The following is a 24,592-nucleotide window of genomic DNA, read 5'->3' on the forward strand; positions in this document are numbered from 1 at the left end:
TCGCGAGCTCTGTGTCCTCAGCTTTCTCTTCTTCCCTTCTGGAGTCGCGCGTTCTAGTTGCTCTGTTCCGGTTCATTTTTTCAACACTGGCAAGCTTTTGCAACTTATTTATTTATTTATTTATTTATTAATAATACTTCAGGGACCCTTTACACATCAGAGGGTTTTACATGAAAAGTGGGGGAAACAAACAAGTTAGCATTTACAAAGTGTGACTTAATAGAGTTCTTGAAATGAGCATGGCTGATGTGAAAGACAATGTCTGGGGCAAGATTGTTCCAGTCGATGGCAGTGGTTATTGGGGCGTGGCTATTCGACCACATGAACAATATAAGAAAGCACAAATCCTGCCTGTTTTTCTTTGTTGTTGTTTTGACAACCTGATTTCTCAGACTGTTGCCCAGTTCTTAGGAAATAAAAAAAAATATATTAAACCCTTCTTGGATACAACTAAATAGGTAGGCTGAATACCGCACAGACAGCTTAGCAAACATGACTTTGCGATGAGACTTGCTTTCATTGCACTTAAACTGTACAACAGCAGGGATTATTAGAGGGGGAAGCTGGTTTTTGGCAGCAATGAATGCCAAAGCAACTGCCTTTCCAGAAATGTTATTTTTGGGTTATGTCATTTGATGAGTCCTTTTTTTTTTTCTCTCTCTCTGAAGTAAGCCAAGTGCTTTTCATCACGGACTGAAATGAGAACTTTAAAGCTTCGGAACTTTCACACTAGGAAAGCTAGAACTATAAAATTACACACTCCCTGCACACTCTGACATCTCTAGAAACCAATGACATTTTGTTCAGCAGGATCTAAGCAGCAAGTTCATTAAAAATGTGAGCAAATGAAGTTGTGAGTTCACTAAATCACTAACGGTATCATGTATCTATTTTTTTTACAAGGCATTTCACTTCAATAATAAACCATGTTCTGTCCAAAACCTATTCAACACTTATTCAAATCGAATGGACGACAGCATGGAGATATGAGCTTCTTTTTCGGGCAACCACAAGGGAAACAAAGAACTGCTCACATCGGGCACTGGTCGATCGAGGATGACTCGCAGCAGCTCCATCCACTGGGTGCACACTTCACGTGAGATGAGCCCCAAGGGAAAGTGGTACTGCACAAGCGCAAAGTAGATCTTCAGGATCTGCTTCTGCAGGAGCACGGAGGCTTCTGACTGGTCGGCCAGCAGCTGTGCCAGCCGCTGCTGCAGCAGGGGCAGCAGTAGCTGCATCGCCTCATGCAGGGGCTCCCGCTCCTCAGGTTTCTTGTACCTGCCCGAAAACACCTTTCTAAATTCATTTCAAATATACATACAATTTTTCTAGTATATTGAGCAGTTTCTAGTGCACCAAATATTTTATTTTCCTTTTGAGAAGCAAGTTTTTTTTCTCAACAGAGAGACTTACAAAGGAAATCAGCATACAACAATAACTTAGAATGAGAACTGTGTTCTGTGCAACCGAAATTGGATGTCCTAAGCCTATTAGAACAAATTTTTGGTGTTTTGAACATTTACAAGTACGTCAGTTTCGAGCTGGGACTTCAATGTCGCCAAATTGCAACCAATAATTATTCACAATTGCCTACAAGAAGGCTTACAGAAAAAGAAAAACTAAGATAATGAGATGATGTAATGTTTTTGTGGCGCAATGGCCAAGGCTGGCCAGAGAGCGCCATATCAATTTATGTTGGAATGTTGATGAACCATGAGTAACAATGTGATAATGATATCATGGCTGTAAAAAGGCCAAGAACAGATATATTGGGGAGGAGCATTTTGCTGCTTGTTTCGTGCGTACTGGCCAGAAGCCTTATCTAGTTTGGTGACAGGACACACCCAGCGATTTATCTAACATGATTGTGGTCACGCACATGCCACTGTTTCGGGGGGTGTGTCTCAAGTGGTCCACGCTGCCTGGAAATTCAGCGCGCTAGCTATCACACGACGGCCTCCGCCCACATTGTTCGCCACCACTGAAACCGAGGTGTGCAGTTTTCGCTTGCTCAGACCACAGCAGACGGATCTTGAAGGTTAAGTTTCCGTCATTGCAAATTGTGTTTCACATGTGAAACGACGATCAAACAGGCTTGAGTGAATCAGCAGTTTAACCTAGTCAACATTCCGACCTGCAGCGCGCCAGATAGTCAAAGCGGCTAGGCTTCCGAGGAAAACACTTGCGATAGGCGGCACATCTTCAAGGCCCCAAATGATCCTGCAGTTCTCAAAGCCTGCACAGCTGCTATTCCACAAAAAGCCTTCCAGGTTTGTTGCAGTAGCGCCAGTAGTAGCTTCCCGTATGTCGCGATTCTGCTGCTCTGACTTGATGGCGTGTGCCCGCGGCAAATACCGTGCCAAAACACCTTAAGAAAAAGCTGATATCCTGCAGGAAGTGGACGCCGGACTCTTGCCTAAGCAAGATATCGCGAAAAAGCATGGGATACCGAAAACGACGCTATGTACGTATGTAAAAAATAAGAGGACTCTAAGAGGAGACGCCTTAGAGACGGAAGTTGCGAGCAAAAGAAGGAGGTTGCGACCCGCAAAGTATCCTCACCACGAGAAAGCGCTTCTCATTTGGGATAAAAGAAGTGCGTTTGCAGGACATACCACTGAGTGCCCTAGTCATACTGGCAAAGGCAGCGGACTTCGCCCTGCAGCTGAACTACGACGACTTAGCTGCTTCAAATGGGTGGTTGCACCGTTTTCGAAATGAACGCCGTCAACATGAAAACTTGTGAAGGTTGGCGCTCCGATGTGCTTCAAGGCTACATGGAACAGTATTCTCCGCAGGACGTATTTAATGCAGATGAAACTGCCTCATTTTTCAAATTGTTGTCTGCCAAAAGTATCACGTATAAAGGCGATAAGTGCACGGGAGGGGGAAAAAAGTAAAGAACGGATAACTCTGATGATTGCTGCAAACATGACTGGAACCGAGAAGTTGCAGATGTTCATGATAGGCAAATCGAAAAGCCCTCGTAGCTTGAAGAACATTCGGTCCTTCCCATTAGCCTACGTAGCCAACAAAAAGGACTGGATGACGGGGGATTTGTTTGCGCGGTGAGGGAAGCATGACAAGAATTTTGAACGCTGTGGCCGCAAACTTCTGCTTGTGGACAACTGTTCGGCTCCTAAAGTCAATGTTGAGATGAATGCCATTGGGCTGGCCTTCCTTCCAGCAAACACGACAGGGGTACTGTAGCCTACTAACCAGGGTATAAAACTTGAAATGATTTTATCGGCGTCAAATGTTGGAACAAATTATTTAACTGCCAAGTGATGCTCTTAAGTGCACTACACATGCTTGTGCATGCTTGAGAGCAAGTGACAGCACTTACGATAGCAAATGTCTATCGCCACTGTGGCTTCAGTACCGAACCCCTGCAAGCTGTCGAGCCACACATGCTCGATCACTGCGTCACCGCCCCCATGGCGGACGTTTTTGGGATGTCTGCTTGGCGTACTACATCGATGTGAGCTCTAGTGCAGTGGTGTGTGGTGCACTCACAGATGACAACATAATATGTCAGGTCAGAAGTGCAGAACCTGTCGCTCCCAGTCACGATAATGAGAAGGAGTCATGGCCAGATTGAATGCCACCCATCTCTTCTTAAGTTTTGAAGAAGGTGGAGAATAGGCCTTCCGCCAAATTCGCTCAATAGAGCAAAAAGTGCTGGCTGTTGCCTTCAAGTAAAGAAGGCAGACCGATATCATAGACTTTTTAAAAAAATAAATTGTTATGCCCTACTGAGTCGCAATGTACCATTGTTGTTCTTCACTTTCGTTAGTTTGAACTTTCGTTAATTGAAACTGAGGCAACTTACCTTTGTGGTTTGAATTAACGAGCTTTTACTGTATAGAACATGAAAAATAGGTTGATTCTCGCTAATTTGAACTCGAAGGAACCTCTAAATTTGTTTGAATTACCAAGTTTGAATTATCAGAAGTTCTCAGATATATGAATCTGGGCTAAATGACACCACACTTCATTAGGCATTGATGTTATCACATTAAAAAATTTTTAAAGCGAACTGCACTCAATGAACAAGAAGCAGAGGTGCAAGGTCCACACGTTTATTGGCCATTTACTGCTGATCAGACCTTTTAAAGAAATCGTGAATTGCCAACTGCTTCTTTGCTACAGGTGCCTTCAGCACAAACCTCTCTATACCAGTTGAGAAGCATCATGGTTTATCATGCGTGTGCTTCATTTAAAACATTTGTTCACTAGAAAAGCCTTTTTCCTTTAATGCCTCAGGTGCTTATTTGTAATTTCTACACTGTTAGGATTATATAAGCACACAAATTATTAAATAGAAGTAGGAAAGCAGTAAGTATTTTTTGGTATGAGACTGCAAAATGTTTGAATTAATCAAATGATGAGTTTGAATTAAAATGGTTTTAAATATATTGAAAGTATACAGCCCAACCAAAAAATTGAATTTTGTTAGATCAATCGAAAGTATAAATTATCAGAGTTTGAATTATTGCGAGCCTACTAAGTATGTACTGCCAGCACTGTAAAGATCACTTAACACTTGAGATACAGTAAAATGTCATTAATTCAACCCCCGTAAATTTGGAATTTCGGTTCATTTGGCCGCGGCATCTACTCCCATCCAAAATGTGCATTGTTCTACGACTGAAAACTTTCATTAAATTTGGACGAATTCGGCCCTGCTTCAGCTAATTCGAACACCCGACCGCGGTCGAGTCACGACAGGGAAGCAGCAACGGATTCTGCCAGACAAATCGACGGTGCACCTAATTGCGACCTCAGAGATTCAAAACTTCGTCCATGAGTAGGAATTAGCTATGCATATTGGAGGCGCCCCCCCAAAAAGAAACATGGTGGTTTAAACAACCGAAATGAAAGGCAGTGCATTGCTACTGTGGTCAGCAATGGGCAACCCACTTTGCTTTTCCTTTCTTCTTTCGCGTCCAACACGTTTGCATGACGGTTGAGTTGAATTGTTCACCTCTATTGTGATTTAAATTATTTATCTTTGTACGTTATCAGTGCGATTTGATGCCTTACAGTTACCTTTTTTGAAAAGTTTGGGAATATTTATTTAGTTTTTATCACCATGCATTTTTTGTGTGTGTGTTGTCTTGGTTGTGCGCACACGCGTGACCACTGCGCAAGCGACGCCGGGATGGCTCCCCCTGCGTCTTCTGCAGCTCCTACCGTCTCAACTCCCGCAGCGAAGAGGGCAAAGTACGAAGAAAATATTTGGCTGCGAAGGTGAAAATATTGAAGGCGTTGCAGGCGGGCGCATCTCGAAAAGAAGTCATGGGAAAGTTCAGGGTGAAAAAAAGCACGCTGAGCAGTTTCGTGAAGAACGAAGAGCAGATTATGCAAGCGTATGACGGGGACATGTTTGGCGGCAAAAGAAGAGGCTTCGAACGGCAGCACAATCCTAAGCTAGAAGAAGCGCTGTTACGATAGATTTCCATTTCGCGAGATGCGCGTTTGCCCTTGTGTGGCCCCCTTATCTGCGCACAAGCAGAGAAGTTTGCAGTGACAATGAACATTCGATTCCTTCAATGCGTCTGAAGGCTGGTTCGACCGCTTCAAGAAGCAACAAGGACTGGTGTTCCGCAACGTGTGCTGTGAAAGAGGTGCCATTGACGAAAGGGTTGTGTAGGACTGCTGGTCTGGACTATCTGTGTGCCTTTCTACATACGAGCCATGCAACGTTCTCAATGCTGATGAGACAGCACTGTTCTTAAGGCTCCCCCTGACAATCGTGTTTAAGGGGGACCCGTGCGTCGGTGGAAAACGAATTAAAGAGAGCGTGACAGTTCTGGCTCCATCATGAACTTTTTTACAGCGCAACACTAAAAATACATGACAGGGAAGGAGCAAAAGAGAAAAGAAAAGACAGCGTTGACTCACAATTGTTCTTTATCGGAAAAAACGTGAAACATATATATGTAGGTACTGGCAGCTCACATCACAACATGCGCAGAACAAGAGGTGCACCGAGGCAGCGCTGTCACACTTATGGCGATAATCAAGAGTGGCTTAAATAACTAAATTTTTTTTCATGTAGTGTGACGGATGGTTCACTTATGCACATGCTACCCCTAATCTTTATATGAGAGGCCTTAGCAATTTCTCTTGTTAGTTGGTTAGGATGCTTGAAGATGACGGTGGTTTTCTCAAAAATGGACCACAACCGCATAACCTGCAATGTTCCGGTAGATGAAGATGAAGGTCCTTTAAACAAACATTCACACATCATTTCGTTTGTCCTACGTACTCCCTACCACACGATAATCGAGTAAAATGCACAGCTTTTCTCACGCATGCGATGTACTTGTTCTTGTGATTAACAGCTCATTTTCCTTTGGCTTGTTTGTCCTTCAGCGTATTATTAACCATTGGGCAAATGCGACCTACCGGAAAACGTCAATGCCATACCTTGAACCTATGTACGAAAATTAGCGCATGGGCTAAGAAACGTAGGTTCAAGGTATGGCGTTGACATTTTGTTTTTCTAGTACCCAGGGCACTCCACAACCTAACGTTTTATCTGACCAAGCCTCGCTGGCTTCAGTAATTGCTGTCACGGTGTGTAAAGCAAGGGTTGCTTCATGGTACATTCATGAGGGAGAATGCCCGCCAGATCTTACAAGGCATCTTTGGATGGATGCGGCCTACTGTGGGACATATGAGGAGGGTATGACGCATCATCAAGTCTGAGTTATTGTGGCAGGTTTGTTGCTTCAAAGACCGTCTCAGAATAGCGTGCATCTGAAAAAAAAGGGCAAAATTGGCATCGATCATACAGAGAGTGGTGCAAGACCAGTGACTCAACTGCAGAGGGACTGTGGCGAGTGGAGATGCCTCATTTGCGGAAAAGAAAAAAGACGCCGGGAAAGGAAGGACAGGTTGTGAACATGAGCAACACTCAGGTTCCCCAAACCTACACACAGCTTCTGGCCCAAAACATTACATCGAACCAGTGCCCAAGTGCGCAGAGAAGCTCGCCGCTGCCAGGACCATTTCCAGGGAAACGCCAGGTGACAACAAAGCGTTGCTGAGTGTGTGGACGTTCTTGCAACAACTAAAAATGTTCTTAAAAATTGAGATAAACTCAAACCCGTCTGTATATTTATGGTTGAAAATGTGTTGCGCCTAGCTGTGGCAGATAAAGAAGGCTTTTTTTTGTAATTCTGGATAGAGAGGCGTTTTATGGAAAGGGTACTACAGCCATGAAAAAGAATTTTGTACGTTATGGAAGAAAGCAAGAATGTCATAAAAACAGTGCTAGTTCTCTTAAATGATATGAATTTACATGATCTGGCATCTCAGGTCAAAAGGGCGAAAAAACTCAAGTAGGAGCTGTTTTTTTCAATCAATCCTGCTTTACCGTTTAGGGCTATTGTTTCGGAGAGGGCTACCAGGAAATGTGTGGTGTACAGTTATTTTCAAAAAAACTTGAAAGGCCTCACTGTGGATGATCCTTATTGCCTAAAAAGTACAATGAAATTGGCAAAGCTTTTTTCAGAAAGTAATCCATGCCATAGCCATGCCTTCAGCATTGACACTCAAGATTTCTTCTACTCTATACATTACGACAAAATGAAGGTGACTGTAAAGGATTGCATTACTATCCAAAATGATGAGATCAAACTTCGCGAGGAATCCCGTGTCAATGTAGCATCATTCCTGAAGCTGCTGTCGTTCTATTTATAGTCTACTTTTTTTTTTCATAAAAAAATAAATCTTTCATCCAGCGATCTAAAATATGTAAGGCCCTAGCTTTCGGCTATTCCGTGAAAAATCATAGAATTTACATTTTTCTGCGGAAATATGAAAAACAAGTCGATTCCGGGAAAAATTATGGAATTACATTTTTTTTTCTTGGCTGGAATGTGAAAAGTCGTTAGTTGGTGTGTAATGCCAGCTAACAGGTTTTCGAGCGTGCAATAAAGAAACGACGCCACTGTAGTGTGTAAAATAACTTGCTTTTGGTTTGAGCTTTGATTATAGAATGGGCGAGTCACCACTTGCACTTCTTTGGGAACAGATATGACGCAGACTAGTCTAGCACGAAATGGGGCTGTGCGACGAACTCGCAACCATGCTCGCAACGCGCTGTCGCGAAGGCAGTTCCGGTTTCGTACTGGATGGAGTGTGGAGGCTATCGCTTTGCACTCTTTCTTTTTAAGAAAAAAGCTTGCGTTAGATGTCGGCGAATTAATGCGCTCGTATACTTTATTAGTTGGTAGAAAAACGATTCATATTACTTTATCGTCTTTTAGTAGTTGGAAAAATTGAAGCTGCCACTGATAAGGCCTAACGGTAGCCGTGACCGTAGCCCCCTATCCATCCAACGTACTCGCTTTTGCGACTGCACGTGTATCTTCTCTGGTGTGACTTGTTCTCGTTCCCTTTAGTGTTTTTAGCCACTCTAGCTTTATTTCAAGATCGATGCGCAAATAGACATGACACCTCCAGGGTCACATTTAAGTCAATAGACTGCAAGGGAACGCGCTCGAGAATACAAGCTCGCCAAGTTTTACGAAAATGGAGGTGCGCTTTTTTGCCGGGCTTGCGCAAGAGCAGTTGAGCATTGCCGCAAGTCAACTATTGACGAGCACATCGAGAGCAATCGTCATCGCAAGAATGTCAGAACAAGAGACTCCTCTAAGCGAAAAAACTGCGAAGAACCATCGGAAGATGGGGCCGGGAGTTCAGGAAGGCCGAGAAAGCAAAGTCGACTGCAAAAGCTAGAATCCACAATCACGGCTGGTGAAGCGAGGAACGACGTTGTGCTCAAGTTCTTGCATGCACTGATATCCTCAAACATTCCCCTTGAGAAGGTGGACAGTCCGAAACTGAGAACGTTTTTGCAGACACACGTTTGGAACAGCGGACTGGTGCCTGGATCTCATATGCTCCGCCGACGACTTTCTCAGAATTGTTCGAGAAGCACATGGCGAACTTGAAAGCTGTGTTTCAAGGCACCACAGTTCCTGCAATTACAGATGAAACCACTGACGACCGATCAAAATCGGTTGTGAACGTGTTGTTCGTTCAGTCAGCCAGAACGGCGAGTGCTGCGCTACAACCTGTACTCGTGAAAGTGAAATTTGTGGATGAAGTGAACTCACCCGTCATTGGATGCAATCGTGCAAGAACACTGACGAGGTATTGAGTTGAAATTGAGGATGTATCGGGTTTTGTTAGCGATAACGCCACTTACATGGTGAAGTTTTTTAAGGAGTGCATAAATCTACTTTGTGAGGGTGCTTGGAACATTACATGTATAGCCCATACAGTGAACATTGTTGGCAGCACTCTGCAGGCATCTTTTCCCTTGGTGGACAAGTTTGTCGCTTGTATGAAGAAGGCCTTCCGTCTGTCGAGTAGAAAAAAAGCTTTCTACAGATCACATCTGGAAGAGTGCGGAGTTCACGGTGCGCTGAAGTACCGCCACCACCTGTCCAAAGCAGGTGGAATTCTGAATTACGCACTTCTGAATACCAAACTTTTCAGAATAACGAGTGCTAATTCAGTTCCACGTTATATTAACAACACCTTAGTACTACAAACTCATGTTCTGAAATTCGTCGCGATCACCGGAGTGGTACACAAGCAGACAACACAGCGATTGAACTACTTGCTTTTCGGAAGACGCGCAACAATGCGAAGGGGGAAAAAAATGAGAGGACGACTTCTTTTTTTTATTGAAACACCGACACTGCAAGTTTACAAGCGCAGAGGCAAGGGGCGAGGGCAACACGGGAGGGCGAAGTCAGCAAGGCAGAAGGCAGAGTGGGAGTTGCGGAGCAGGAAGCATGGGTGCGGAAAACCTGAGACAGGGAGGGAGCAGAACACGAAATGCGAATAATTTTCTTTTTTAGCTCTTTCTTTTCTTCAGAAGAGGTGATGACAGCTGCGGCGCTTCGACATGTGATCTAGGAGGCCAAAGGGGTATAGGTGTTCTCTGAGGAGGCCTTGTCAGCTGTGTTCATCTTTTAGGTGATTAATTATCGTGTCCACAAAGCAAGTCGGCGTTTTAGCTGCAGTGCTACTACAATGATGCCAAGCCAATCTCTGCTGGCGACGAAGAAACGGAAGCAGTTTTCGCTAAGGAGAATGTGGATGAGCTGGAGGCCTTCGCACTGCAATGTTTGTGCTGCACGCGTCACGAAAAAAAAAAAAAAATCACAGACTTCTTTGAGGAAACGTGCGTTTTTTGGTGTTCACTTGCGAATTTGTTCTTTATCATGAAAAACAAGTTGAAAAAACCACCGTTGTAAAGGTAAGTCGTTTTGGTCGACGAAAAATAAGTATTTATGGTTAATTTTTGGGCTTTCACTATAATGACCTTTCAAAATAACGAACAAACTGCCACAACCCTCTGAAGTTCGTTATACCGAGGTTTTATGTATTAAGGGGCCCCAAAACCACCCAGAGGTAGAAATTCAGTTGCGGTGGGGAAGTTGTGCCCGAGTGTGCAACGAACACAGAGCCGTGAGAATTTTTCAAAACCGTGCTGTAACAGCAAAGTTAGATGCATTTGATTCCCAAAATGCTGTAATCGCTGCTTTTGCTTTTTCTTTTGGGGTGCAGGGGTGAGACGGCTGAGACTAAATTGGGAGCAGCTTTTGGAGCCGCAAAATTTCATTTTTGGAGCAGAAAAATCTTGCTTGAAAGCAGTTAGTGGGATTTAATATGTCGTCCTGGAAGCTTGAAAATACAAATATTTAGCAACCTGGGGGCACCAGTGCATCTTTGAATTGGTTCGAAATGCACATAACACTGAAACACACTTTGAAGGAAGTTTTTAAACAGATCATAGCCAGGTATGAACTGCACTACATTTTTACCTACCATGTGACTTATCTGGCCCTACTAACAAACATGTGAAGTAATACTAAAAAAAAAAGGGTTTTATTGAAAGCTGGGGTCCCCAGAAATATTTAAAAAAAATACATCACACTCAAAAAGAAATTCAAAAATTGTGATTGCACAAGAATACTGATTACCGTATTTACGTGCGTAATCCTCGCACACAGCGTAATTCTCGCATCTCCCCCATCGCCCAACAAAAATACGATTTTTTTCCCTCGAGTAATTATTGCGCCCTCGAAGGTTGCCCTAATGTCGTCTACTCGTTTCAGCCGTTGATGACGATAGCGCACGCCATGTGGCGCCATCTCTTACTGTACTGTTATTGCATAGCGTACTGTTATTGCATAGAGATTCAATTTAATCCAAGCCAAGCCAATGCGGCAAGTGCGCGTTGCGGCGTCTTTTGTATGTTGTGTCGGTAATCTTGTCACGTTATGGGGCGATACTGAAGATACACAGCTGTTTTCAAGTTGAAAGTGATTGATCATGCACTAAACTAATGCAACAGGGCCTCCGGTGGGCCCTTCGGAGTCGACGAGTTTTGTGTTCGCTAGTGGTGACAACAGCTGAAAGCCACCAGGACGCGTTGGACCTGCCGTGTGCCTAAGACGGCAAGGTTCTGTTTTGCGTAGCATAAGTCAGTTGCCAGACTTTGGGGTGGTTGTTAACAAACTGCTCCTAAATTTAGCGAAAAAAATTTGCCCCTGTAGTTGTGGCTTCTTCGTGAAGGTTTGGTGTCTTCTGCGAAGCATTTCGCGAGTGCGTGAGCTACGTTGGCCGTTTTAATTAACAAAATGAATGTAAAATGAGCGTTCCGCATGTCGGGGCACGCATTCTCTTGCTGTGTGCGCTGCTGTGCAATTAAGAGATTGTGTCTCAGAGTTAGGGAATCAATGACGTGTCGTCCGCCGTGCATTTCGCGAGTGCGATGAACTTGTTCGCGAGTGTCTGTGCGACGTAATTAACAGAATGAAGCGCGCGTTACAGAAGTCAGGGCATGTTCTCTTGCTGTGTGCCCAGCTGTGCAATCAAGAGATCACGTCTTAGTATTAGGGACAACAGGGAAACCTGAATAGAGTCGCATGTTTGGACTCGTGTACATATGACGAAGAAACGTCTAGAGGCTGGTTAATTGGGGTACATTGAATATCCTACAACTACAGTGCAGTCCACTTATAACGATATCGAGAAAACCTAAAAATATGATCGTTATAACCGGTGATCGTTATATCTGGACTGCCGCCAAAAAATCGTCGCCGGACGTACCTTTGGTAGCTCCAGGCTTCATTTCGCTATTTTCACCAATTAATAAATATTGTAGATAGTAGGATGTCAAAAACAAGACTTTATTTCTTACTCCGAAGAACGCATCACGGGTTTGCTGAGGAAGAGAGACTGACTGACGGCGGGGTGGGAGCAGTGGGAGGAAGAAAGCACAGCCAGAGGTACACAGCCGGAATACCAACGAGACCCCGCCCCGATGCCGCCGCACCGCTTTGCTTTTCGCTTTTTTATTTTCTCTCTCTTTCCCGCTTTCGTTCGGCAAGCTACGAGTAGCTTGCCGGCTTGCCGTTGTAGAAGGCGGGGAGCCGCGGAGCGCGGCGCTTTGCTTTTCGCATTTTTTTTTTTAAATTCTCTCAGCCTCTCCGCGGTCGACGCGCGGCGAGGCGCAAAACGTGACATAGCTGGCGCCATCTGTAGCGCGTCGCGCCAACTCGCGATGCTCTCCTCGGCTTTTTGAACGGCCGGGACTCGCCTACGCTAACTTTTCGTCTTGTCTCGGCATAGTTCGTTTCAGAGGAACTTATCAATCTAAATGTTACGATTATTCTGAATGAAACATGCCGTCCACGGCAAACTTTTTATCGTTGTATCCGATATGCGGTGGATAACATATCGTTATATATGGTTTTTTTCCCCATAGCCCCAATGCATATAATGAGACTGTTAAGTCGACCCATCGTTATAACCGATATATCGTTATATGTGGTATCGTTATAAGTGGACTGCACTGTATATACGCCTAGACGGCTGCTTTATCGACGCAGTTAGAGCAAATTAAGCGTGACTCGCGCGTACCTGTAAATGGAACCTCGCAGACAAGCCCCACCCACAATGAGGGCCCCACCCACAATGAGGGCCCCACCCACAATGCTTGCAGGGCCCCACCCACAATGAGCACAAACGACCGAAATTCCAAATAATGAATGTTTATTGTCTCTCAGCTCAAGAGGGCAGTATAAAAAATAGTTCATTGCACTCCCAAAGTTCATCGCACTCGCAAAATGCATGGCGGACGACACGTCGTTGATTACCTAACTCTGAAACACGATCTCTTAATTTCACAGCAGCACACACAGCAAAAGAACGCGCCCCGACTTCTGCAAGGCGCGGTTCATTCCGGTAATTAAAATAGCCTCTTAATTGCACAGCAGCACACAGCATGAGAACGTGTTCCAATGTCTGCAAAGTGTAGTTCATTCTGTTATTTAAAACGGCCTCTTAATCGCACAGCAGCACACAGCAAGAGAACACGTCCCAACATCTGCAAGGCACGGTTCATTCCGTTTTAAATAATGGCCAGCGTCGCTCATGCACTCGCGAAATGCACCACGGACGACACCAAACCCTCATGGAGAAGCCACAACTACAGTGGCAAATTTCTTTGCCAAATCTGGTGGCAGTCTGGCAACACTGACCCTTCAGGTCTGGCAAGAATTTATGCAATGCCATACAGAACCTGTCCCTAAGACTGGGATTGATGGTAAAATTTCTTTAGAATTTCTTCTTATTTCTTCAGAAGTAAACTGAAAACAATTCTGTTAAATAGCCATCAACCCAATACTGACATCCAACGCTTACCTTTTGAGGGCCCCTGTAGAGTGACGAACGCTACCGCTACGCCCGCAACGCCCATAGGCTTTGCATATTGTACTCTTATTCTCTACTATTTGCTAGCACTTTTTGTGTCTCAAATAAATCTTGCCTTGTGTTGAACCTCTGCTTTTATTGTTCAGGTAAATTTTAATTAGCACTTCTCAAAGCTTGCTGTTATTTGCTGGTTTGAGAATCCCGATTTGCGGCCGCTTAGTTTTCTTTTTCGCTCTGTAGGTTTTCGTGAAAAGTTTCCCCGCAATTCTCACACACCCCCACTTTGCATCGGTTTTCCGCCAAAAAAAGTGTGAGGATTATGCGAGTAAATACGCTACTTAACAGTGGTCCTTCGCTTATAGAAAAGCATGACATGATAGAGTCTAGAGCTATTAACTAACAACAAAAGCACGCTCCACCGCCGTTCACGGCCACCTTGTGTGGGACCACCTTCAAGATCGCAGCGCGGAAGCCTAGAAACCACGCCGCACCGTCTATCTCGTAAGGCGCGTGCGTATGGTACTAAGTGATAAGCCATCGAATGTTACTGATAATGCCTCTCTACAAGAGCAACCACATGCGCCATTAATACAACAGTTCTATTTTTTTTTTTAATCGTAGGTCATCCTTGTCGATGGAGAACTCCCGATAATACATCGCCTTGGGATTGCCGCTCCGCAACTCGGAAAGCGCAGATACCAAATTCGTGCTCACGCAGACAAACCACTGAAAATACAGAGGCCGGTTTTATTGCATAAGAAAAAAAGAAAGAAAACGAAGTCACACTGTCGCCGATCGAAACACCAATCGACCTAACCCTAAAAGCATAGCCCAGAGCCGGCCTGCATACAGCGACGCCTCTTAAAACACTCGTTGAGGGTGTAGACGACAAAACGAAACAATGGCCACAACCTTCATGAAAACTGTGACATGTGATTGCCGACGCGTCATGAGTAATGAATAAAGCACCGAGGTGCCCGTTCACATTGTTTAAAATGGTTTGAACGGGCGTTCTGTCACTACGGCTTTGCAAATAACCAAGTGTTTCTCTGTACGTGCAGACAGCGATGCACGGATTTCGCTTGCGTTGGCTTTTATAAATACAAAATTCAATGAGAACTCACTTGTCTAAATAAGTTAGTAGCTAATGGGCGTAAACCAGGCATGGGCTGCCCATGCTCTGTCGCTCATGAAACCCATTTTGAAAACCCATGTACCCGTGCCAGAGCATCCAGAAGACGCGTCGCACGCAGCAAAATGACTCCACGTTTACAGTTACCCGCTCACGGCAATTGCGTGCGCGTAAGTGACCACACGCAGCAGCGTTGACGAAAAAAACGCAGCGACGGGAAGAACCCGCTACGCACAACAGAGACCTGAGAATCAACATCACTATGCTCGCCACTTTACTTATTGGTTTTCGGAAGGTGACAGTGGCACCAGAACACACAGCCTAGCTAGTAGAAGCAGCACGCTCGATGCACGGCAGCACGCTTTTGCGGGGTCACGTATATTTACAACAGTTTAGAGGAGATTGTGGTGGCACCATGGGAGCCTTTATCAGGAAATAGTGCAAACTAAATAAAAAACGCGATTGGACGCGTCTTATTCGTCAACTCGGCTCATTTTCTCACTGAAATTAAGGTTTGCATCAAAACTGCAGCGTTTGAGGCGGTTTTGGAGCAGTACAGCACAATTTTCGTAATTTTTATGCTTTTGGAGAAGCTTGGCGCAAGAAAACGAAAATGTATCAAAAATGGGCAATATGCAGAGCTGTCTCACCCATGCTACCCTCCCTCCACTAGCACCCTCTTTCAAAGCCCCTGAGCCCTCTCGCCGAGCGTCCCTCCAGGTGTTTCTCAACTATGAAGGGTTTTTTTTGTTTTTTTTTTTCCTTTATGAGATTACAAATCCGAGTCTTCTCGCAGCGCCATAGTTGTCACATCGCGCGGTGTCCGCAACGACATTGCGCGACAATAAAAAAAAAAAAAGTAGTACCACTGACACAGTGGGAGTCGAACCAGGGTCTCAGTATTCTACCACTGAGCTACGCCGGTGCTTGTGACTTGGCAAACTTGCCTTAGCCAGGCTCGAAACGGGAAAGCAATCGCGTTAATATGACTTATAAAGACTTTAAAACAGCGAAAGAACAAGCTGTCGTGGCACAATGCAAATAGCGTAACGAGTAGGCCGTCCAGTGCTCCAACACATTACAAAAGCTTGTTCTTAATCATCTATCAACTGTGGCGCATATCCGCTTCAGGCATAATTCCTCATCGTCGTCAGCCACTGCATGAACAATTGGCACAAAATTCCTCGCAATAGTGTAGCGCAGTAGTTCTCAAACGGGGGTCTGCGGACCCCCTAGGGTCCACGAAGCTATTTCTATGATCCGCGAAACCTTCACCTGCATTTTTCTTTAAGGAGGGGACATGGGTCTTAGGGCTCTCTCATTTATTTCTGAACCAAATGTGACAAAAGTTGGCATGCTTACTCAGTTCGTTCTCCACAATCTAAATATGTAGTTATTTTTTCTATAACTTCATTAGTTCATTATTTATTTATGATAATGATATCTATTGTTCCTACTACAATAGAAAAATAACCACCAGTCCAAAATTTACAAATAGCATAGGAATCAACGCTAAAAAGCACAAGCTATACACAACACAGAAAGCACCTTTTTGATTGGGTCATTATTTTTTATTTTACACTACACGAAACTTCTTAGCTATGAATGTGGCCATTGTGTGGTCACACAAAAGACTAACTTAAGGGGGGACACTGGTTGTGGAGACCGAAAAATCGCGACAAAAACTAGTTTTTTATTGTGTTTTTCAAATATACAGCTACTAGTGCACTTATATAGTGAATTTCATGCCTATAATGTCATTATTTTAGCCGGTAAGGCCTTTTATACGACACTTTCTAGCTGAATCTGAGCCGAAATCGACGTTGACATCGTACGTTTTCCGTGACGCGCCCCTGCCCTTTCATGTGTGCCAGCGCGGCCCGCTTGGTCTCATTTGAGAGAGCAGTCTTTCGCCTTGAAACTCCCGCCAGAATGGGTCCAATTCAACCATTGGCAGCTTGTAAAATGGGCGGCAAAAAGAAGTATCAGAGCGCCTTCCTATTCACTACTTCGTGCACGTGACCTGAGCTTGCCTCCCTATTGGTAGAAGCTCCTGGCTTCGTCTGCTCCGGGTATTGAGGCGTGCGTCCATGCACACTATTTTGCCTCAGTGTCAGCGGAGAAGTTTCACGATGTCTAATCCCGAGCGCAAATTCCGCATGTGGCAAAAGTTTGGTGCGAAAAAGGTGCGAAGGACGCTAGTAGCGAATTTCAAGAAGTGCTCCGTGATACAGCAAAACCCCCGAGACGCTACTCTCTCCGTATCCAATGGCGAAGTCGTCGACGCTACCACGGAAGGCCTAGATACCACATCGGTTGTCACAGAGCCTGTGCAAAGTCCGTCAGCCGCGGCGCCTTCGAGCAGCGGTCGCGTGCGTCTTTAGCGGTCGCGTGCACGCGACCACTAAAGCCGAAGACAAGTTATCGAAGTTGTCGTCCGCTCCAGCGACGGAGCGGAAATGCGCGTTCGTGGTTGACGGCCGCCTGATGAAACCACGTTCTCAATTATAGATTTGGACACAGTGAACAGCGCTTTGTTGGCATTTGCAAAGTGCAAGGCATGCAACGGAGAACTGCAGATTGCACGCGACGACCAGAAATTTGGACTCGCCGTGAAGTTGCGTTTTGTGTGTTCCACCTGTGAGAAAACTGTGTCGTTGAGCTCGCCGCCCGTACGTAGCGATGAACGCATGAAACCTTTTGCTGTGAACGTTTTGGCCGCGCATGCCATGCAGGCAGCGGGGAACAGACAGACCGCGCTGAATGATGTGTACTCGTTGATGGGCATCAGCCGTCGGGGTCTTCACACAAAAACGTGGCAACACTACGTGAGGACGAAGTTGGCACCCGCAGCCGATCGTGCTGCACGCAATTTGACGAGCGACTACGCGCTGTCGGTTCGCGAACTTTACGCCGAATTTGATGTAGGCCACATGGGAAACATCACGGTGTCGTTTGATGGGTCATGGATGACTTGCGGTCATTCGTCGCATATCGGTCTCGGCACCGTCATAGAATTGTTCAGCGGGCTGGTTCTTGACTGATGTTTTGAGCAACTTTTGTGCTGGATGCGAGTTAGGCCCAAAGGAAGGTGACCCTTCTTATACAGGGTGGAAAGAACATCACCAGTGTCAGAAAAACAGTGACAAGAAGGCTGGGGAAATGGAGATTGAGGCTGCCCTCATCCTCTTCAAGAGGTCATTTGAGCGGCACAAGCTGCGCTACACCATGGTGCTTTGCGACGGGGACAGCCCCAGTTACCTTGCGCCAATACAAGAACATGAGGTTTATGGGTATATCCCAGTGGAAAAAGAGGACTGCTATAATCATGTCCAAAAGCGTATGGGCACTGCTTTGCGCAACTTGATTGCAAAACACAAAGGCCCTGGCCTTGAGAGTCTTGGGGGAAAGGGCCACTTGACAGGAGACCTGATCCCTAAGCTCACCAATTATTATGGGTGGGCTCTGAAGACACACAGTGGTGATGTTGATGCTATGCACACAGCAGTGATGGCCACTTATCATCACATCAGGTCCAATGATGATGTGTCAAACCCCACTCTGTGCCCACCTGGTCCAAATTCCTGGTACAAACAAAATGCGGCAAAGGCCAAGGAGGAGCCCATTTCCAAACATCGTCGAAAGCTGCCTCCACATGTCTGCCAAACCTCACTTCCCATTTATGAGAGCTTGTCAGACAGAAAGCTGTTGCAACGATGCCAGCGAGGGAAAACCCAAAATAACAACGAATGCCTGCATTCAATGATCTGGGCACTGGCACCAAAGGAGCGACATGCTTCGCTATTCACGGTAAAGGCAGCTGTGGCAGAAGCAGTGCTCAAGTTCAATGCAGGCAATAAAAAGGCATTAGAGGACATTATGAAAGAGCTGAACCTAAACCCCAGCAGCTGGCAAAGCAGCAGCCGCATGGCTGAAAAGGATCGACCGCACACGGCAGCATCAGTCAAGAAGCGACAAGCAACGGAGAACATGCACCAGTCTCTGAAAAAGCGCCAGACAGGGACTCATAGTCAAAAGAACTACATGGCCGATGCATACTGAACATTTTCCAGTGTAGTTATGTAAATGAATGAGTTTTATTTATTTTTTTCCCAGCTTTCTGAAAACATGCTTTTTGGTGACTTTACTAGTTTGTTGGGTTGATATCTTGCAATACAGAACAGCTAGAGCAATAATTTTTTCATTACCATAAAGCCCAATCTGTGTGTTACAAAGTGCTGAGAGCGAAATTTCTATTTACTGCCCATATAAATTTAGAAGGTATTAAATTTCTTTGTATGTGATAGCCATGACATGACTCTTCAACTTTCATCATCTGCAGAATCACTAGTTTTTCTTTATTTTAAATCTGTTTGCAGCATTGCACTTATTTCTAATTGCACTGTCTAGCTATGTAATAATGTTTACTTTTTGATAAGCGCTTTCTTTTCTATTGTCTCCGAGAACAACAGAGTGGCAGCATTGTGTATGCCCTAAATTAACTAACCTACAATGAAAAGTTTTGCATATTTGAAATCAGGAGGAGAAACTACATATGCATGTATAATTTCATCATGTTTGGTCCACAAATACAGAATATATCTCCACACACCATGTCCCCTCTTAAAAAACTTGTATCAAGAGAAATCAAAATCTGCTTCCTATGTTGTGTGCTGCAAACATGTAGCTTCATGCTGCAAAAAAATTATTCTGATATTTGTAATAGTTTCCGATATATTGCAGGAGTTTTCATGCAGGATGTACAAAACTGCTATTTTGAGAAAATCAAGAAAATAAAAAATTCTAACATTTTTAACCGTAAAAATGTACGTACTTAGAAGTACATAGTCATTAATATATATATGGATACTAGAAAGCCTAAGGAGTGCAACGCTGCAAGCTGATCAAAAATTGAACGAGTACTTCTCGAACTACAGTACAGTGAGGTTCATTGCATGTAACCAAATACAAAAATTTTTTATTAAAATAAAAAAAATGAAGCTGCTCATTAAAAATAGGCTCTCAGCATTGTTTTTCGTGCACATTTAGCAACACTGTGCAAAAACAATTAGGCATAGTGCTGTGCGAGTTCTCCACCAGCCTGCACTTGCTCAAGAGGAGGTGCAAAGAGGTGCAGCATTGCTTGCGCCTGTTTCTCCTCTCAAGCTTGGAGCAGAAGAAGATGCGTATAGTTCAGGGCGCACGTGCAAAACAGTTAAGCCAAGCTCATGGCAGTTTTTTTATATGACATGAAGACAGCAATCGCGGCAGTGTTTTGGTAAACAACGCCATCGACACACGTCGGGTGTATCAATGGCAAACAACATCACGATACACAACGAACTCTTCCTGCACTAGTTGCATCTCCGTTTTGGCAGTAACCGCCGTGCTTTAGTGTCACGGCTGCACCTGCACTTGCTGAACCACTGCTGCATGCCCACAGCACCACTGGCACCCCTGTGACACTTTGCCGAACTAGTGCAGGTACTGCAAGCCAAATCGAAGAGACTCTCCCTGTTTCGAGCACCTGTGGGCAAGGATGATTTAGTAAAGTGGGCACGTGTCATACCAAGGGCCGACAAGCCACTGCAAGAGAATTCTGCAGTTTGCGAAAGGCATTTTGACTCTATTGAAAAGTATGTATGTAATTCGTACTAGCTATAGAAAAGTGGAGGTTTCTTCAATTAGACACATTGGCGTGTTTGACGGCCCAGTGAGAAACGTCCCTCGTGGGCAGCAGAGCTGCAACGAAAAGAGCCATGCTAAACAATAATGCGAGTCCATTTTCTGCTTAGAGGGCTGAACCAGCACGCTATGCAGAATAAAGCCAAGGAGGTGAAGCCCTGTGTTATGTAATGTTTTCATGTATGTACTGCTTCCAATAAACTTGTATCAAACCACCGGTCTTCTATTTTCATACATTCATCTATATTGCATTTCAGAAAAACTGTATTGACTTCCACTCTTTGATTTACAACAATCCAAACACTAACTAATCTGCGAGCGACACATGCAGGGTTGTTCCAACCAGCCAGTCTGTGGGAGCGATTCCTCTAAACTGCTTTTTACATGACACGCTTTTCATAGTTTTTCGACGTATACAACTCTGAATAAATAAGCCCATCAGCATCGAAAACGCTCCAGCGTTAAAACTGAGTGCAGTCGAATCCTTTGCCTGCCCAGAGGCAAGCAGTTCATGCGAGAAAAGCACAACGCCCCTCTGACAATTTCATTCCACGGCAGGAACGCGCTTTTGGGGCAGTCTTCGGAGGCAGGTCATCCCACTTCCACATTAAAGCCGCTTTAGTTTTAACTTACCTACGTTCTTCCCCCCTCTCCTCCACTGCAAGGGGTACCCCCATCACTTCCACCAGTCCACAAGGGGTCCACAACACATGCATGGCTGAGAACCACTGGTTTAGCAGATAAAACACTTCTCAGAAGAATGGCGAGAAATAGCATAGCGAATGCCCGTCTACTACTCTAAAATATTTATTTTTAATGCCGTAGTGGGCATCAAGCAAGTGTTTGCAGCAGTTACCCAAGGAGTGTTTAGAAAAGGCTCTGAAAGGCCGCTCTTCTAGCTTTTACTGTGACTGTGCTGCACTTTCTGCACAGGCCTGGCGTTTTTTTTTTTTTTTTTTTTGCCTCTTTGACTTATCTCCCCTGCCCCACACACATTTTTTTTACTTTGTATTTTTTCACTCTCCTCTCACTTTTCCTTTTTTACCTTACTTCCTTCACCCTCACTGTCCTTTCAAACTTTGTTTTCCCGCAAGTGTATCGGTTGAGCAGTCCTCACATGAGAGACAATTATCGCGCACTCCACATCCCATTTTCTTACCTTTCAGTCATTTCCTAAAGAATAAGTTTCCCTCTTCCAGTTTCACGTGGCATGCACTTGCACGTGCGGTCTGTGCACGCCTATGAGAACGTGTGCTGCAGGTAGGTGGCACACGTTCTCCCAGGCGAAGAAACCCGGACAGCTGCTTGCAGACTAACTGGTTGCTCATCTAATCGCAGCACGAATCACACGCACTGCACATCACACGGAGGCAGGAAAGGCCCAAAGAGGATGAGCAATTGTTTCTTTAAATTTGTGGCGTGCTGACAGCTCGTGGCAATGTCATGTGTGACATCGTTGGTAGTGGCGGCACTCAGCATGCAATGCGTATGTATATGTTTCAAAAATATCGAAGGTGATCCCTTTAAAGCATATTCTCAACACAAGACATGCAAGTCTCACTCACTCATAGTTCTTGACAAGTGTGTACAGGGCCAGGAGCGCGCCCGCCCAGCCGGCACTTTCAGGTGATTGCAGGTAGATGGAGACCTTGTCCACAGCGCCTGTCCACCGGCCCGGAAAATCGTACTTGAGAACACAGCCCAGGCAGGACGAGAGCTGGACCCGGATGAGTTCGGGTGCATGCACCATGGCATCGACGAGCGCATCTCGCACCATGGCTCGATCCTGCTCATGAATGTGGAAAGGCAGCGGCTGCGGTTGTGGCTGAGTCTGCGGTGGCGGCTCTTTCTCCTGCCAGAACTGAACCACGAGGTTCTTGAGGTAGATAGCGCCTGCCTGGCGCACGGGCATGTCTAAGCTGGCCGTCATCACAACTTGCAGCAGAGATGGCGCAAAGCCAATGATCTTGTGTACCTGCAACCAGCACGCAATCATTTGTCACAAAAGAACACTAAGAAACACTATCACAAATACATAGCCTCTCCTGCAAATTAGCTCTCTTAACATAATGATCAAAAGGCCACATACGGTGTAGTCTTAAATGCAAGTGCAAAGTAGAACTAATTACTGAAGCAAGTTTGATAGCTTCTCCTGCATACAGAGACGATTTTCTTGATTACAGACAGCTCTGAGCAAGTGTCAAGCCAGAAAATCTTGACAAGATGTTTTATTTTGACACAACAACCTATTTACAAATACTTTCCTACTTGCTTGCATCAACAGTAGCGTGGCATTGGGCATAAATTATAATGACTTCAAACACTACTATGACTGGTTTATGACGACATCAAGTACTAAACCTTCTGCCACATGACCACTTGTGCATCATAATGAGCCGAATGGCTGAGAAAGCTTCCCGATATCTTGCACAAACATGCGACAAGAAGTTCATACAGTGTGATAACATCGGGGCACAATAGCAACCAAAACCAGTTTTTGAGAACACCATTTTTCAGGATACATTAACACTACTAGTACATTTTATGGGCTCTTGAAGGCTTGGCCTTTCACAGGACACACACTAAAAAAAAAAAAAAGTTAAGTCAGTATTCCTTTGAATGACATATTGACATATTAATAATGAAACCATAAAAGATTTTGTGAATTTGTGCGAATTCCTGGCTCACTGCAAATAGTTTTTGTTATGGCGGTATCAGCAGATCACATGATTTTCTGTTATCAATGACACCGTTCTCTCGGCTACTGCTCACCTCACTTCTCATGCGCACATACCCCTCCATGTCATACATGAACTTCAAGAGTCGCTCCCATGTGCCTGCAGCACTACATTTACATCCCCACCGCCCCACCCCTATATAGCCTCCGATTGGCCTCCGACACCAATTACCATCAACTTCCTCAACCTTTTTAAGAGACATAACTATTTCTACACGAAAACTATTTACCTGCTAACTTTTTCTTGCTATACTCGAGATCTTACAGTGGCGCCCTTGCGTGTGACGTCTATTTGAGCATTTCCCTTTCAACTGTGCTACAGCCGTCGCAGCTTTTGTAAGTGAATAGACTGCTCCAGGAGGAAATTTCAACATACTAACAGCCTTGAGAGGGTCAACGAGCGCCTTTAACGACTGTTTTCGAGTGCGATTATCATCTCATTTTAGTTGTGGCTCAATTTGCACCTTGTTCATAGTAACCATGCTAACGACGCCGCCAAGAAAGCACTAACGAGGTATGATGTGAAGGCCACCATGAGGCGACATTTCCGGTACGTCTTTAAGAGGTGCGCGTTGTGAGTGGAAGCGGTCCTTGACGTCAGCAGGCAAGGGAAATGTGAAAGAGAACGTTTGTCGTCATCTGCTCAAGTTTTGAGCTTTGAAGACCCATGACTTCACTTTTTGTGCACCAATATTCATCTCTCTTGTTGCACTCATCTCAGAAATCATTGCTACATGCATTCTGGTGCTAAATAAGGCTGTCACAAAAGAGCCGCACGACCCCTTTAAAGGAGCACTGACACAAAACTTTTAAAGTGAGATAATGACCAAAATAGATTTAGATTTAGGTGAAGATGTACACAACGTCTGCAAGATATCAAGGGTGAATAAAGAGTAGAACATATATAAAATCAATTTGAAAGTGCATGCCGCACTACTGAGAGAGATGCAGACCCCCTCATAATGCCGACATCAACACTGGGACAATGTAAGCAAACCTACGTCACGAGTTCATGTTGGGTGGTTACTGGCAAGCGCCTTGCACTTTCACTACCTGCTCCGTGCTTGCGGCTTCCCATGTGCTAGCTGTCAGTGTGGTGCCCGCTTGCACACCCTTGCGTGCAGCATTCACGCCACAGGGTTGCAGAGTGACGTGGCCAGATGCATTTACCTAGGCTCCCAGAACTATTCTTGTCTAATTGGCGCTCTTTGAAACCAAAACAGAGACTGGGCACTCTAAAAACACCGCCAAATAAATACAAACCCCCAATCGCACCAACAAAG

At 44.9% G+C, this 24,592-nt stretch overlaps 1 protein-coding gene and 1 pseudogene across 5 annotated transcripts in view; one reads left to right on the top strand and one right to left on the bottom strand.

The window, feature by feature from the left end:
* The window catches only part of msk (importin-7 msk), a 340,833-nt gene that overhangs the window by 300,541 nt on the left and 15,700 nt on the right, over nucleotides 1-24,592 (bottom strand). For all 5 annotated transcript variants that reach the window (XM_075886387.1, XM_075886384.1, XM_075886385.1 and 2 more), the window contains exons 2-3: nucleotides 22,138-22,547; nucleotides 1,035-1,281 (exon numbers count right to left, since the gene is read on the bottom strand). In XM_075886387.1, coding sequence (XP_075742502.1) covers nucleotides 1,035-1,281; nucleotides 22,138-22,547 — 657 coding nt within the window. The remainder of the gene's footprint in view (nucleotides 1-1,034; nucleotides 1,282-22,137; nucleotides 22,548-24,592) is intronic.
* Nucleotides 8,330-9,537, top strand: LOC142783956 (uncharacterized; annotated as a pseudogene).

This window comes from Rhipicephalus microplus, chromosome 2 (assembly GCF_043290135.1).
Source record: "Rhipicephalus microplus isolate Deutch F79 chromosome 2, USDA_Rmic, whole genome shotgun sequence".
Classification (NCBI taxonomy): domain Eukaryota; kingdom Metazoa; phylum Arthropoda; class Arachnida; order Ixodida; family Ixodidae; genus Rhipicephalus; species Rhipicephalus microplus.